Source organism: Culex quinquefasciatus, chromosome 3 (genome assembly GCF_015732765.1).
Source record: "Culex quinquefasciatus strain JHB chromosome 3, VPISU_Cqui_1.0_pri_paternal, whole genome shotgun sequence".
Lineage (NCBI taxonomy): Eukaryota > Metazoa > Arthropoda > Insecta > Diptera > Culicidae > Culex > Culex quinquefasciatus.
This window is the reverse complement of record NC_051863.1, coordinates 142,540,107-142,556,217: the sequence shown is the minus strand read 5'-3', so window position 1 is coordinate 142,556,217 and position 16,111 is coordinate 142,540,107. Positions and strand designations below refer to the sequence as shown.

At 39.8% G+C, this 16,111-nt stretch overlaps 2 protein-coding genes across 2 annotated transcripts; one reads left to right on the top strand and one right to left on the bottom strand.

Moving 5' to 3' along the window:
* The first annotated feature begins 2,349 nt into the window (after positions 1-2,349).
* LOC6038411 lies at positions 2,350-11,740 on the top strand. The gene is made up of 2 exons (XM_038263064.1): positions 2,350-3,194; positions 10,457-11,740. Exons 1-2 carry the CDS (start codon positions 2,665-2,667, stop codon positions 11,217-11,219), a joined length of 1,293 nt encoding a protein of 430 aa, XP_038118992.1. The 5' UTR covers positions 2,350-2,664; the 3' UTR covers positions 11,220-11,740.
* On the bottom strand, positions 11,733-13,493 carry LOC6038410 (NSFL1 cofactor p47). The gene is made up of 3 exons (XM_001848163.2): positions 13,232-13,493; positions 12,994-13,169; positions 11,733-12,920 (listed from the first exon to the last, which is right to left on the bottom strand). Exons 1-3 carry the CDS (start codon positions 13,331-13,333, stop codon positions 11,987-11,989), a joined length of 1,212 nt encoding a protein of 403 aa, XP_001848215.2. The 5' UTR covers positions 13,334-13,493; the 3' UTR covers positions 11,733-11,986.
* Positions 13,494-16,111: the final 2,618 nt, after the last annotated feature.

Genomic DNA, 16,111 nt, shown 5'->3' with positions numbered 1-16,111 from the left:
TCATTTGACCTGTAAAGCTTATGAGAGTCAAAGGAAAAGCACGTGAAGTTATCGTGTTGGTTTTTGGAGAAGTTCACGTGAAAAAACATTTAAGTTTGCTATGTTGGTTTTTTTAAGTGTATACCTATGATATACAGCCTTGCAAGGGGACCATATACAGTAATATTTTTTTGTGTTGTCTAGTAATTTTTTTTTCATCAAAATGAAAAATGTTATTAGAAATGGTTTTAAGTCTCGGTCCTGCCCCTCGTTTTTGGTCGTGTTTTTACCGTTGTACATTAAAAATTTGCATAGGGCTTAAGGACCCTATTGTTGATTGATAGAAAATTGTCAGTATTTTTTTCTTTCCGTGTTACACTGCTTACACGCAAAATTCAGATAACACAGATCTGTGTAAAATTTGACACAGATTGTCTAAAACCTGGAATACACAGAATCTGTGTAAAAGCCTTGTACACAGATCTGTGTACAGCCGTTGTCTGTCAAATCTGTGTAATTTTTGTTTAGCCATCTGGGTAAAATATTACACAGATTCTGTGTAAAATTTTACACAGAAACTGGGTAGAAAATTTTCATATGTTTTGAATTGCTTTTGGATATACTTTTAATTATTCAGTAAATAAGGCGTTATTTATTAGCTCAAGTATGAGGTTTTATACAAAATAAATTCATAAAACTATGTTATTTGGCCCATCTGCCCAACTTCTGCCACTTTTTCTACTCGATGATGCATATGGAGTGTTGTCTCCGGAACTCTTCCTCTGGGTAGCTGATGCAATTGGTTTCACAGCGGGCGAGATTGGCGCTCCTGCAGCTCACTTAAGAGGACATCGAAGAAAAAGCTAACGGGTGCATCTGGAATAACATTCGTAAGAGGTTAGAATAAAGATAAGCTCAGTTTCAGGAGATGCATTACCTGATGAGTTAAAAATCCAACACAGGGCTAAAATGAATGGCCGGAATGTGAAAAATCCTGTAGAGAAAGACAATTTAACGATACTTCATTGAAAAAATCACGAGAAAAAACTTACCAAGTTCTTGGAGATGCATAAAAGTCGCCATCTTAACTTTTTCCGGTTTTACCCAGATTTGAAACGAAAGCTAATCGAAAATCTGTGTAACTTTTTACACAGATCTGTGTTATAAAACTACACAGTTTTGACAGCTAGAACATGTTCAACAATCTGTGTAATTTTTTTACACAGATCTGTGTTATGTGGATTTTGCGTGTACACAATTCTATCATCAGAGGGCACGTTCTCAGAACATCAGTCCACTTCTTGTTATTTTGACCAGGGCCCCGGCGATGGCCTGATATGAGCTACACTCAAAATCAGAAGTACCCTTCAAAAAGGGTTTAATCTACCCTTTATCTGTCATCCCATAGAAAAAAAACCCTTTTTGAGGGTTACTTCCACCCTTTTTTCAAGTTTACCGGTAGTAACCCTTTTCAAAAGGGTGACGACGGGTGAACTTGAAAAAAAGGGTGGAAGTAACCCTCAAAAAGGGTTTTTTTTTCTTTGGGATGACAGATAAAGGGTAGATAAAACCCTTTTTGAAGGGTACTTCTGATTTTGAGTGTACCGAACAACATTGGCAATATGGCGTCGTTTGTTTACAAACATGATATTGTTTGTGGACGAACCGAAAAATTTACATTTTTGTAAAAAAAATCTATAACCATTGTACAATAACTTGAAGTCTTACAAAATAGACAAAATTTTGTTAAATTCTTGACCAGAATTTGTTTGATTATTATTTTTCAATTTAAACCGCTTTTATCGCGATTCATATCAAGATTGCGCATCAAATCATCGTGCCTTTAGTGTATCTTTAGTTTTCACACCGATTCGCTGTAGATTCGCGTTAAAATTTTGAAAATTAGCATGAATTAAAATAAGTTGCAAAATTCCCAACTTCAACCATGTGCAACAATTTCCACATCACCCATGCGGGAAACCGATAATGGGGTAATTCGTGCGTTCCAAACTGTCAAAATTCCAAAACGTCATTGCCAATCTTCTGTTCGCTGCTTTTGTTCGTGTTTGAAGTTTCGGGCCGAGACTCTGATTTTGACAGTTTGTGAGCAAATTTAAACGAATGAAAATAAAAACATAAACTGAAGAATCATCCACCCATCAGATTTTTTAGAAAAAATATGTTTTCGAGTTGTCGTCCGAAGTTTTGCAAATAAATTTGAAATGCAGTAAATGTGATAAGATTGAACATTTAATTTAAAATTGTTGAAATAACCAAGCTCTAAACCAACGCGTGAAGGAAGGAAGACGCTTCAATAGAGCGCAAAAACATAAAAAAATCAATACCTTTCGCGATTGGCAAAACGTTCCACGAGATAATTCAAAACAAAAATAGTTTCATCTTGGCCGCAGATCGCGGACCCACACCCTCCACTCCTAATTCCTTTTGCCGCATCCCGCGAGAACATCCCGGTGCGGGGGGCCTTCAGTGCGCTTGTCCGCCGAACCAAAGTGCTTCAATGTCAGAAAATTGGCAGCGTGTCGTCCCCCCATCCTTCTCTCGCTGAAAGTTCAGTGACAGTTCGCGGAAATCTCAGCAGGCCTCTGCTGATAAAAGCAGAATAATTATCTAATCCAGCACCGGGATCCGGAACGTGACGGTTCCGGTCGGGGTCACGGCCCAGCGATGCGCAAGTACCAGCAGCTGGCCCTGGTCCTCATCTCGATTAGCTGCGTGGCCATTCTGCTGGTGTACAAATCCGAAAACAATCGTCTCAAGTATGTCCTGGAGGTGGTAAATATTTTCGGCCGGAGCGATACCGCCTCGTTGATCCGGATTGATAACAGCAGCCGGTACCGGAACTCGGTTCCGTACGATTTCGACAGTCCACTGCCGGCGTGGCAACGGGTCGGCGCGGACCTGTACGTCTATTCCGCCTACTGGCAGAAGAATGACCTCGAGGCCGGCGGAACCGTGGTCAGCTTGGCCGTCGGCCTCGAGCAGTCCATCGTGAACTTCAAGTGCCAGGTGCAGCACGGCGGAAAGGACGTCGTGCCGGGGAAGTTTCTCTTCAGCCGGGTGGAGAGTCCGACCGGGTCGGTGGCTGCGCCGAACGGGGAAGTGTTCACCATCTACAAGTTTCTGTGCAAGGTGAAGCGGGACTTTGGCCAGCCCACGGAGGTGGTGTTTACCGATGCGACGCACTCGATAAAAAGGTAAGGAGGGGGCAATAATGTTGTTTCTTCACGGTGTATTTTTTCGAGACCTCAAAGATAAAAAATTCGGTATGTCTGATATTTGGCACCATGAAAGAAGGGCTCTTTCCCGACATTTTGCGGGTTCCGGCGATATACTCTTCGGGGGGTCTATAGCAACTTTTTTTTTTTGAAGATTATATTTCGATTTTATGGGATATTGGTTCAATAAAATCACAGAAAATCGGTGCATTCATGCTGATATCACTCAAATTTCTTATGAATATGCCTTGGGGACTCTAACCAACTAAATTTGACCCATATTTGACATCCAATAAAAAAAAATGCAGTTTAGATATTTTTAACATGTTTTTCTTTTTAAGCAGAGTTTTAAAAAAATTACGAGAAAATTGCATAAACAACAAAACACAAAATTTTATATTTCAGAAAATTCAATAAATTCACTAAAAAGATGATTTTCTATCACTCCTGAAAGTTTCATGGAGATCTTTCATGACTGAACTGAGTAAGAGACGATTTAAGTTCCCAATTTTGCCATGAGCAAAGCGAACTGTCAAAATTTGTGAACGTTTTTCTCTAAACACCCGGAGTTGATTTACGGGTGCCACGATATCTCGAGATGAGATGAACCAAATTGGCAGAAATTTGGGGTGAATACAAGACATATCCCGATATTGAAATTTTGCATTTTAAAAAAATACAAAAATCAAAAACTATTTTTATCTTTTTTAAAAGTTAAGTTTTTGTAAATCGGCCTTCGTCATGCACACAGAAACGGTTTAACGAGTCTTCGACAAAATGTTGAGCCAATTTGGTTACAGCAGTGTTGAGATATCATGGCACCCGTTTTTTGAAACTGCTAACTTAAAATAGCTACAGTGGTTGTTCGGTAACTGGGCGTTGTTTAACTGGGCTGCTTTTTAACTGGCCGCTCGATAACTGGGCCGTAGCCCAGTTAAAAAGCAGACAAACGTCAAAAAACCAAAACAAACCAAAAAGACCGAGGGGTTAATGGATGCAAAAATCATATTCAATAAATTAAACAACTTTTTTCAAACTTTTGTTTAATTTCAAATTACAATTAAAGAAATATGAAAAGTAAGCATTGTAAATAAATTTGAGTAACTTTTATTTTTATATTTCATTTGGAAAATATTATGCATCGGTGGTCCCCTCGTAATTTTTTGTTCAGCCCAGTCATGACGAGTAGCATTCGGTGACTGGGCTACGTTCTCAGCCCAGTTACCGAACAACTACTGCATATCTTGGCAATGGTACGTTCGAATGTCTCCATATTTATTTTGTTAATAAATGAAAATGTATCTGTTAATGCCCTGCAAAAAGATTTAAAAAAAGTTTAAATGTGTGCTCATACCAACCTCTGACATTTTTGACGATTTACATGTATGTAACCCCTTAAGAGCGAGTCCACGAACAGGGCATACCCCTATGTATGGGAATTAGGGGAAATATACCCTTTCTAATCAAACACCTATCTTCGCCATATGGAGAGTTTGATGCTCGATTAAAGCTCCAAAAATACTATTTAGGCTATAAACTTACCAGCAACAGCACAGCCCCGAGTAAGTACGCAAATTAATGCCATTTACTGGCCAAAAAGATCAAATTTAATGCACTTTTGGTCATAATTTCTATTTTGCGGGACCATTTCTCATCATTTTGGTGGCACACACATCCACACGCAAGATGAGAGGTTAACTGTTTACCGAAAGTCGCCATCAATATCTTTTCACTTGCGCTAACGATTTCAAAGCGCTTAAGATATAAAATTGCTTCCAACTACCGGCAACATGTTCTTTTGACCATTAGTTAGTCACTCACTTGAAAAATAATCCCGAAACATGTAAATAATTAGCAAGCGCCATCAAAAAACCAAACGCTGAAGAAAACCGAGCGAGAAGCGAAGGCAAATAAAGAACAAAGGGTGGCCACCAACACCACCAACATGCTGGTGCAGCGCCTATTGGAGTGAGCAAGTGCTGCCAGGAAACTTTTGCTATAAATGCTACTTTTTGTGAGTGTTCGCTTAAAATTTCATCAATTTTGGCAGCTCTAAGCAGACCCAAAAGAGCGCTGGAAGAAAAAAAAGAACTAAGCTGAAAACAGAAAAATTGGGCGTGGCCCAATGCACTCGACTGATTAGAATTCATTTTTGAAATATTTTTTTTAAATGCTTGTTAAAGGAATAGCATAACTTTTAATAAAAGTGAAAATAAATAGAAATGTTAACAAAAAGTTGCTCTACTCGTTGGTGTACTTGGTTTTAGTGAATTTCATGGAACAATCCAGATTATCCAGCATCATTCAAACACGACCGCTTATTATGCTTAAAATGGGCATATTTCCCCTAGTTTGGATTCGACCTAATCAATCTGCCTAAAATGTTCAGGGGTTTTTGTACATATGAAACCTTTCTTAACTTTATTTTTAAAAGGTTTCAAGTGGATGAAAATAAACATTTTTATGCATGTTTCTATTCTGAAATTGTCTCAGAAACACGAATATGATAAATACGATTTTACCAGAAAATTGGATCTAAGGGGTCTCCCGAGCAAAAATTTACAACCAAACAATTCCCTAAAAGTTAAAGTGTCTATTTAATATGTTAAACTGCCTCACCCAAAGCGTTCTCAGTCTCAGATGGTAGTCCCAGATGTCCCCTACAAGCTGCAGGTCGAATTGAGTTGATAGGATGGACCACTTTTTTATTTGAGTTTGAAAATTGTGCTATTTTTCACTAAAATGCCAGTAACTCTCTTGAGATTCAACTATTTCTGATTCTCTACACTGCATTTTGTTGGATTTTTAAGCCCTTTCAGATGCATTTAAAATTTTGAAATTTAATCGAATTTTGCCTAAGCTTCAGGCTTTTTAAGATTTTTTTTGATGTTTTTTAAACTTTCAAACTTTGTGTCTCGATTTGCCCCATTTCCTGTTTATCTAGAGTGCTCATATTTTGGCCAGATGTTGGTGTACAAAAAACCTCTGAAAATTTTAGGCGGATTGGTGAGGTCGATGCGAGATGGGTATTAGGGTGGAATCTAGTTATATGGAAAAATTTAAAATGATAAAAATCCAATCAGCAACACATTTTTTGGGTTCCTGTCAGGGTCCAACAACCTCCCAAAATTTGGGAGCGATTGGTTAAGCCCACGATTGGCGCAAAGCGAATGAAATTTGTATAGAAATTACTATGGAGAAACTTGCATTTTCACATTTTTAAAATTACAAAATTCATGTTTTACTATTTCATGAAACTAACACCGTAGAAGTATACCCCTGAATGTCCTGAACAACTCTTCCGAAGATAATATGGTGCTGAAGTGCGTCACAAAAAAGATACAGAGTTTTCAAAAGTAGTCAGTGAAACTCACATTTTCTGCCAACATTGCCGAAGGAACCATGAAATACAAAATAAACACGATTGATCTTATATTTTGATGAGTTTTACGTAAAATCGTTATGAAGAAATGTTCAGAAGACATTATTTAGTTAAATTGCACCCCAATTCCTCAAATATATTATAGTTTACGAAAGTTTCACTTGACTTGGCAGTGTTGGCAAAAAGTATGATTTTTACTGAGTATTCCGAAATGACTCTCTTGAACGCTCTGTAACTTTTGTTAGAAGCAAGTTAGCATCATACTGTCTTCGAGATAGTTGTTAAGGACATTGAGGGCTTTACATCTACGGTGTTAGTTTCATAAAATAATAAAACATGCATTTTGTAATTTCAAAAATGTGAAAATGCAAGTTTCCCCATAGTAATTTCCATACAAATTTCTTTCGCTTTGCGCCAATCGTGGGCTTAACCAACCGCTCCCAAATTTTGGGAGGTTTTTTTGGACCCTAAAAGGGACCCAAAAAATGTGTTGCTGAAGAAACCAATTTTCGATTCCACCCAAATGGGTATGCTTTGCTCGTGGACTCGCTCTTAAGATATTTTCGCTTCCTTGAGTTAAATTCATGGAAAAGAAGTGAAATTTGCATGAAAAAAAACTTAATTACAAAATATTTAAAGAAGAGCTTAATAAAAAAAGGTTAGATTAGGAAAAATAAGGGAAAAATGCATAAAAAAGCTTTATTGTCAAATAATTAAGAAGGCGAAAATGTAAATCTACTGAGATTTTTTTTTTTTTATTTTGAGGGTTTAAAACGATTTTTTTGCAATTCCGTCGTGAAACTACTTACTTTTCCTGTCATTCTTGAACGACGAAATAGCCTACTTTTCTGTACCAAAAATAACAGAATCGAATAGCAACACTTTTCAAAATAAATGCTGAAAAGTTCTACTTTTCAGCACTGAAATGGGTGCTGAAAAGTTGAACTTTTCAGCACTTGTTTCGAAAAGTAACACTTTTCAAATTTTTTTTTGATTTAAATGATTTATTGTCAAAATACATGAAAATTCGACATAAAATTTCACTCAATGGGTGTTTTTCGAAATTGCAAAAAAGCATATTGTTTATTGTTTATTCGTCAAGCTTATGTAGACTACTTACAATTTTCTTACATACTAGATATTATTTCTATTGTACAGATTTTTTCGTAGTTTCGGTTTAGACATGTCGAAATGTATGTACTGTGAATTTTCATTATAAAAGCGCATCATTTGATTTAATGGCGAATTTTTTTAAATAATTTGTCGTGTATGTAGTTATTCTAAAAAGTGGTGAATGTCTTAAAGTACGGCTTGGTTCATGAATACTATTGCGTATTACTGAAAATAATGCTGCTGACTGTATGCGTTGAGAAATAATGTCGTTGATGAAAGAGAGCATGGCAAATTTACGACGTTCTTGTAATGATTGTATGTTTATGAGCATGCAGCGTGCTTCATACGATGGGAGAGGAAATGCAGCCCAGTTAAGTTTACGTAGTGCGTACAGTAAGAATTGTTTTTGGACAGATTCAATACGTGCTTGGTGTACGGCATAGTATGGATTCCAGACGATACTACAGTATTCCAAGAGTGGCCTGACATACGTTATATAGAGTAATTTAATAGTATACGGGTCCTGGAAGTTGAATGCAAAGCGCTTTATAAAGCCTAATGTACTTTTTGCCTTGTTTATTATTGTGTTATAGTGTTCTACAAAGTTAGTTGTGAGTCTAGGATGACACCTAGATCACGTACTACTTTGCATTTTTCTACTGGTTGGTTTCCTAATAATACTGTTATGTTTGGTGTTTCATGTTTTCTGCTGAAGGCAATGGAGTTACATTTCTTTACATTCAATTGGAGTAGGCTTTACTACACCATGTGTAGAAAAGATTAATTTCGTTTTGGAATACATGACTGTCATTGGCATTTCCTATTTCCATATACAATTTCATGTCGTCTGCATATACAAGTACGTTAATTTTTTTAGAATGAAGGAAATGTCGTTTACATACAAGATGAAAAGAAGAGGTCCTAGATGGGATCCTTGCGGAACCCCAGAGGTGACGTGAATTGATTCCGATAGTACATTTTGGAAGCGAACAATTTGTTCGCGCTTAGTCAAATATGACTTAAGCCATTCCAAAAGGTTCGGTTGAATTCCAATTTTCTGCAGATTGAAGATTAATAATGGTATGTCGATTCTGTCAAATGCCTTACTAAAGTCTGTGTAAATTGCTTCTACGAAATTGCGATTATGCATTGCATTCAGTGTAAAATTTACAAATTCTAAAAGGTTGGTGCTAGTAGAGCGGCCTTTAAAAAGCCGTTCTGTTTACATGTGATGCGGTTTTTACTTGCTGAAAGATTTTTTCATTTATAATAGATTCGAAAAGTTTTGGAATGCAAGACAAAAGGGCAATTCCGCGATAATTACGTATGTCTGATTTTGGGCCTGACTTGAAAATAGGCACCAAAAAAGACTTTTTCCATGTTTGTGGGAATTTTCCAGTATTTATTGACATGTTGAAAAGATGATGCAGTGGATATGTTAATTCTTCTGCAAGGTTCTTTAGGAATGCAGGTGCAAAAAATGTTGTATGGAACTCGTTGCAAAACTTGATTGTTTCAGCACTCGTCGTATTTATCCAACTCGGTGAACCTCGTTGGATAAATGTACGACTCGTGCTGAAAAAATCCTCTTTTTGCAACTTGTTGCATAAACTACTTTTTTTAATCAGTTTGTAAAAATTAACTTCGTGGCCTTGGGACCAAGGTTCCTGATTTTCAGTTCCAAGATCAGAAATCACTCCCTTATCACCGAACGAATCTTTGCCGACTGGAGCGCGCAACCATTCGCGAGTGAACACGACACACTGGCTGCCAGCTGCAGGGGTGCCAGGTTGCCAGATAAATCTGGCATTGCCAGATTTTTTGAGCGCCAATCAGAAAAAAATAATTTTCTATTTCTTCCTCAAATTTTTTGATTGACGTATTTTGTTTATTTTGTGAAGCTATAATGTATAAAAAGTGAAAATACACAGTTTTTGAACAAAAAATTACTTATTACTTTGAGAAAAGTGGCTTGCCAGATTTTTCCCAGATTTTTTGCCAGATTTTTTACTCTTCAGACCTGGTAACCCTGGCCAGCTGTATCTTTTGATTCAGAATCCTACTCCGTCCGTCAACCCGAGTCACACACGAAGTTTGAGTTTGAGCTGTACTACCCGCTTGGAGTGAGAGGGAGAGCAAACTGAGAGTACTCAGTAGCGATTGGTGTGGAAGTGACAAACGGTAGGAATACATCAAGCCAGTTTTTCGCCGCGCTAGATTTGTGCTCGCGAGTGACTGAGTCTTTTTGGAGCTATCAGGACCCCTATTCTGCCCATAATTGAAAATTCGGCTATTATGCCAAATCAAGTATTCCGAGAAATACGTGTTTTAGTGTTTGTCACAAAATCTCCGTCAAGGCAATTTCCCATAAGAGTGGCATATTAGCCGTTTGGTTTTTCGCATCGGCAGCCAAGTCTAAACACTATTTCAGTAAAATTCAAGGTCCAGAAGATGCGTTGGAACGTCCTCTACCACCTGGTGCTAATATCTCGTTTTTGCCAAAAGTGGATATTAGCCGTTTTTTCAATGGTGGGCAGTATTGGCCAGGCCTACTACGTGAAATTTATCGCTGAGATGATTCGTTGATTTGGATTAAATTTGATCACGGAATTCTATCAGCGGCGTTCGATAATAAGTTTATATTTTTTAAATTATTATTTATTTTTAATATCGAATTGTAACCTTTTTATAAGCATGTCGTCAGCTGGCGTAGCATTCACTATTTCAATCAATTCTACAATTTCAGATACATCCCGTTGCGCGTCATCGAGAGCAAGTCGATCCCGCAGAAGATGACGATGACGGCGTGCGTCGACCTGAACAACTACCTGGAACTGGAGGACGAGTTCCGGAAGCCGTCGGCGGTGCTGCAGTTCTTCCTGCACCACCAGATCGTGGGCGTGGACGACTTTATCGTGTACAACAGCAACGCGCTGGACTCGACGACGACGGCGATGCTGTACAACCACGGCATCAAGATCAACCTGCTGCCGTACAACTTTCCGTTCGATTTGGCCAACAAGCAGCAGAATCGGTTGATCATCGAGCTGGACTGTCTGATGCGGAACTACAACGCGGCGCGGTACACGTTTGTGGGTGCGATCAACGAGTATTTGTACCCGAACTCGCGGTTGAGGAGTAATAATCAGTTTCTGAAGTACGCCGGCAAGGTGTCGAGCGACGTGACGCAGTTTACGGTGACGACGCGCACGATCTGCGTGGACAAGCGGCGGAAGATCTTCTCGGACAATTTGCTGTACGACGTGGACGCGCGGAACGACCGGCCGTTTGTGATTCACCGGCCGTTGGACTACAATAGGACGGGGTCGGCGCCGCCGGAGCTGGTCAAATCGTTGACTGTGGAGCGGGGCATTATGTTTGTGCACCGGTACATCGAGAACTGCGTCGGCAAGTCGGACCTGTACGACTGGAGCACCACGCTGGACGCGGACTTTCTGCAGTACGTGTCCGAGGTCGGCAAGGAACTGAACAAGCTGATCTACCGATAAGTCGGGGCGACGTCCAGAAAAACTCAAAAGTGTAACTCCCTCTACCTTAGAAAACCATGTTTGCTCGTTATTTATTTCAACAAACAGTTCCCTTTGTGAGTAGTTTGCATTAGTTTTTTTTTTGTCGTACAAAATATCCAACTCGTAGAGGATTGAAAGTAGCAAAATATCAAAAGCTGAAAAAAGGGGCAGAGACGCACACAGCTAGGCAGCACAATTTAAGGAATATTCCTAGGCCTACTACAAGCGCGCAAATTAGAAGATGGAAAAGAAGGCCTCGGCGCAGCGCCATTTAGAAAATGCTAATCAACGATTTTAAACCAGAAAATGATCACGTAGTTTTATACACTTTTGATACAATTGCCCCTCCCAGAGAAGAAGCAAGCAACGATCGCGAGTGACTGTACAGCGTACAATACTGAATAATTATTAGAAGGAAAGCAACAAATATCCTAAACTCCAATTCTCAAAATATCGACTTTCGAATTTTAATAATATAAAATTATCAATTGATTCAATTAAACCAGTTGCGTTTTATTTTTATTCTTTTTTTTTTGCAATCACACTTCTGACATTCCGTCATCGACTAAGAGACAGTTTTACTTCGTTCAAAATCATACAAATCAGACAGAGCTTGCACACCTTCGAGGGGCGCGCGTGTTTTTCGGAACGTTTTCTAAGCGTCAACTAAAAGAAAGAATGAAAGGAAGAAAAATCAAATTCATTTCCACTGCGCCAAAAAGTTCTCCTCTAAATTCATGCTCCCTCTACTTGAGCCGCTGCATGATGGCCGCGTTCAGCAGGCCGGCATCCTTGAGCGATTGGCCGCCGTCGGTTAGCTCCTTGCTCGGGAAGGTCGTCAGCAGGGCGAAACTCTGGGCGGCGTACTGGGGCCGGGACCGGGCCACGTACTGCCGCACGTTCTCGACCGTGTGGGTCTGGTTGAAGCGGGCCGTCAGGCGGGATCCGTCCGCCAGGCGAATCTGCAGCGTGGTCGTGGGCTGGGCGTCGTCCACGGCCAGCTCGGCGGCGGCACTCTTCTCGTTCTCCGCATTGTCCCCGGGAGTTGCTGCTGCCGCCGGCGCTCCCGACGATCCGCTCTGCACGACGTTCGGCGCCGGACTACCCAGCGTTTGGCCACTTCCGCCGAACGCCCGGAACGGCGCCGACCGCTTGACGTAATCCTCGTGGCGGTTATCCTTCAAGTCCAGATGAATCATGGTCGGTCCCTTCGAGCGCAGCTCGGCCGGAATTTCACCCCGCATAATGGATTCGAAGAATTCCTTGTTGGCCGCGTCCTCGTAACGGCGCAGCTCGCCGTCGTTAATGGAAAAGCCCTGCCGCCACAGGGTCAGCGTGACCACCTCGTGATTGTGGCCAGATGCGGCGCCACCGGCGCTACCCGACGGACGGTTCCTGTCGGGGACGGCCTGGTGGTCGGTGTCGGTCTGTCCCAGCCGGTAACCCATTCCGGCGTACAACGACGAGCTCGAACTCGGACTGGAATCGCCGTCGAACGTCTCCATGTGACCCTGCTGGGCCGACCGGAATATCTCCGACACGTAATCCTTAATTGGATTCTTCTTCGGCGGCCCTAGCACCTGCTGACCGGAGCGTTCCGAACCACCGGCGTAGAACGCCTGACCCTTTTCGTCCTCGTCCTCCGAGGAGGAATCGTTCAGCGAGGACAGAGTTGCAATGCTAGAAAACAAAAAGTTCAACAATTAACATTACGTGGCCCTTCCGCACCATCCCCCAAAAAGAAAACCCTTACTTTGACGATTTCGGGGCCTTCTTGGCCTTGGCTTTGGCGTCTGAACGGGAAAACTGAACCGTGTCCATCGGAACGTTGTCGTCGTCCGAATCATCATCGTCGTCGTCGTCCAACGGGATGGGAGCTCCTCCCTCGGCCGGATCGTTATCCCCCTCGTAAAAGCTGGACAACGCAACCTGCCAAAAAAAAACATTATGTTCTCATACATCCCAGCAGTAAAACAAACCCGAATCCCAACCTGCAGCTCCCCGTTGGCCGCGTCCAGATAAAACTTGGCCCGATCCTCGGACACTCCGGTCACGTCGGCGAACTTTTTCACCAGCTCCTCGTTGTCGGACATGGCTGCTCGGAAAAAAGGTATGCGGGGCGCGCGCGCGATTCGTATACGGCACGGGAAAGATGGAATTGGGTAGCGATTAAACTTGGAATCGAATTACAAAACTTTGCTGACCAAAAATTGCTGCGGCCGCGATGACAGAACGGTTTTGTTCGCGAAATTCGCTTCTTTTTGGATTGTGGAAGAGGCGGAGAGGGGAAGGAGGGAAGCATAAAAGTGAAATGTCACGATTTTTTGCACAAAGTCAAAACAAACGAAAGGGTTGTGAACGGAGCCCAAGTTTTTGAGAACGCGAACTTAATTAGCACACTAAAAAAACTAACAAAGCAAAATTGGGTACTAAAGCCCTAAGTCAATTTTTATATACAACAGTAAAAAAACACGATTTAAAACCATTTCTGATCACATTTTTTCATTTTAATGCAAAAATAAAATTTGACAAGACATTTTTTTTCGATGGATCAACTATGGTCCCCTTGGAACCAGCTGTCAAGTAGGAGCTTTTCTGTCAAAAAGGACCGCGAGGATAATTTTTCAAAATTGATTTAAAAATCCATTTTAAACTCTTTGTGGTCGTACAAAAGGTCATTGTACTCAGAAAAATAAGCTTTATCGCTGTAAACAATAATATCAGCAATCTAAGCTTCATTTTAGGACCCAATTAAAAGGACCTATCTAGATTAAATTTTCAAAAGGTCATATCTGCATAGGAAACCCATGACTTATAGGATGTTTTGAAAATTTACTCTAGCTATTGTTTTTCATATGTTTATAGGACCTATTAAAAAAACACTGGATGTGCATTTTGAGCTAAGTTTAGTAAAGAACGACGCTAAGCTTAGAAAAAAAAACTGTTGACATTCATAGATACAATATCCGTAAAAACCCCGTGCAAAGTTATCACTCTTCTTAAGAAAATAGTTGCGATCTGATTGTGCACAACTTCCTTATCAGCAACACATACAAAGAAAAAAAATACTCTAAATTTAAAAAGATCGTTCGTTGGATTTAAAGTTGTCGTTGGTGAATATTCGTAGAAAGATCAAACCTTTTAATTTAAAAGTTGGAAAGTTTTTGATACTATCATGCATTTATGGAACAAAATCGTTGTGTCGGTAAATATTTTTTACTTTTAGTTTAAAAAGAACTTTGTTATGACAAGAATAAATAACATTTAACATTACAGCACATGGTTGGAACTCCATACATCGTGTTAGCCCCAAAAGTGTGACGATTGTTGAGTTCTGTTGCTGGTATAGTGTAAATTTGTCCAAGCTAGTCACAGCCTACTCAGCATAAACAACTGTCAAATTTGAATCTCTTATACCACTCGCAGATTGACAGACAGACCTTGTTTTCGTTTTATCTACCAATTCTGCATGACATGATCGATTTATGGAGATTATGTTGCTTTAGTGACGCGATTCCTTTGCCAGCACTTCATTTTATATGCTCTTCTTCAACAGTTAAAGCTTTCTCACATTTGTAATTTCACTGATCGTGGTTTTAAAAATGAAAGGAGCAGATTTTGAAGTTGCGAATGGGGGATGGGAGGAAGACGACCTCCCATATTTTTGTTCGATGTCACAGAATTGAAGCCATTTGACCAGCACTAGCTAAATACCTGTTCTTAAACGAATAGAATGATGAGCCATGATTATTGAACATGCAATTTTTAACTGCATAGATTTTTCCGGCATTTTGGAGCATGAAAAGTAGATAAACTGCAAAAACAAATGGCTGCGCGCGATAAGTAAAATGAAAATTCAAATCATGGCATGCTGCAATTTTGTTTACTTGAGGCATCTTCTCAGTATACCAGTTGTGATCGGACGAAGGGTCAATGCATATTTCATGTAGCCGGTATCTGTTTACGATTAAATGACATTCTACATATCAACCAAAATTTTGTAAAAAAATATTAACTTAAAAAATTGAACGAAAAATGGGATGTCCCCCCCCCTAAAGTGTCCACATGGTTTATGGATGGTCCCGAAACTTACCAGAAAATTAAAATTTGGTTTTAAGTAATATAAAAGTAAAACACATAGGTTACATAATGCTACAGTATCATTATCATTATACTGATTTCTATCACTACAACATTCAACAAAATAAAAATAAAAATCCATAAAATGATAAAGTTAAATTGCACGCCGAAGTGGCGTTGAGTCAACATTATGTGCTGGATGGAAATGCATACTGTTATCCAAAACTAATAATAAATAATTTGCTACTTTGAAAATTTTATCAAATTCTAAATATTCTAACTACACGCATTATGGACGACCCATCGGTGCAAAAACTGCTATAAAAACTGGTACAAAAGTTGCAGCTCTCCACCGCGAGAGGCAGCACCTGTACTGTCCTCGTTTTTGAACCTGAAGTTCCACATATGTGATTACAGTGATGATTTTCCAAAAATGTGAGGGATTTTATTTCAATATTTTAATATTAAAAATATTATGTTTTCGATTTTTTTTTGTATTTAACGCTACTGCTTATCCCAGGTAACATTTTTAAACCAACTAGCCACCACCAAGTTTTATTAAGGGTTTATTGTAGCATCTTGATTGCCTAATAGTTTTATTTGGGCATTCACCGCAACCAACAAGCAAGGGTTTTATGCCTCGGACATAAAACCGGGTGGAAATAAAAGCCGACTGGCTTTCAATAAGGTTTTATGAAAGTTTTAACAGAGGCTTGAAGACCAGATGGCAATGCCATGCCAAACGGTTTTATCGCATGCTTTGTTAAAACCTAGGGTGTTGTAGCTGTCAA

Bases quoted from the DNA above. Each gene is read 5' to 3' on its own strand.
- LOC6038410 (XM_001848163.2), bottom strand. From the start codon at position 13,333: ATGTCCGACAACGAGGAGCTGGTGAAAAAGTTCGCCGACGTGACCGGA. The intron at 13,170-13,231 runs GTTGGGATTCGG...TTTTTTTGGCAG, and splicing joins CGGCCAACGGGGAGCTGCAG to GTTGCGTTGTCCAGCTTTTA. The intron at 12,921-12,993 runs GTAAGGGTTTTC...TTTGTTTTCTAG, and splicing joins AAGGCCCCGAAATCGTCAAA to CATTGCAACTCTGTCCTCGC.
- LOC6038411 (XM_038263064.1), top strand. From the start codon at position 2,665: ATGCGCAAGTACCAGCAGCTGGCCCTGGTCCTCATCTCGATTAGCTGC. The intron at 3,195-10,456 runs GTAAGGAGGGGG...CTACAATTTCAG, and splicing joins GCGACGCACTCGATAAAAAG to ATACATCCCGTTGCGCGTCA.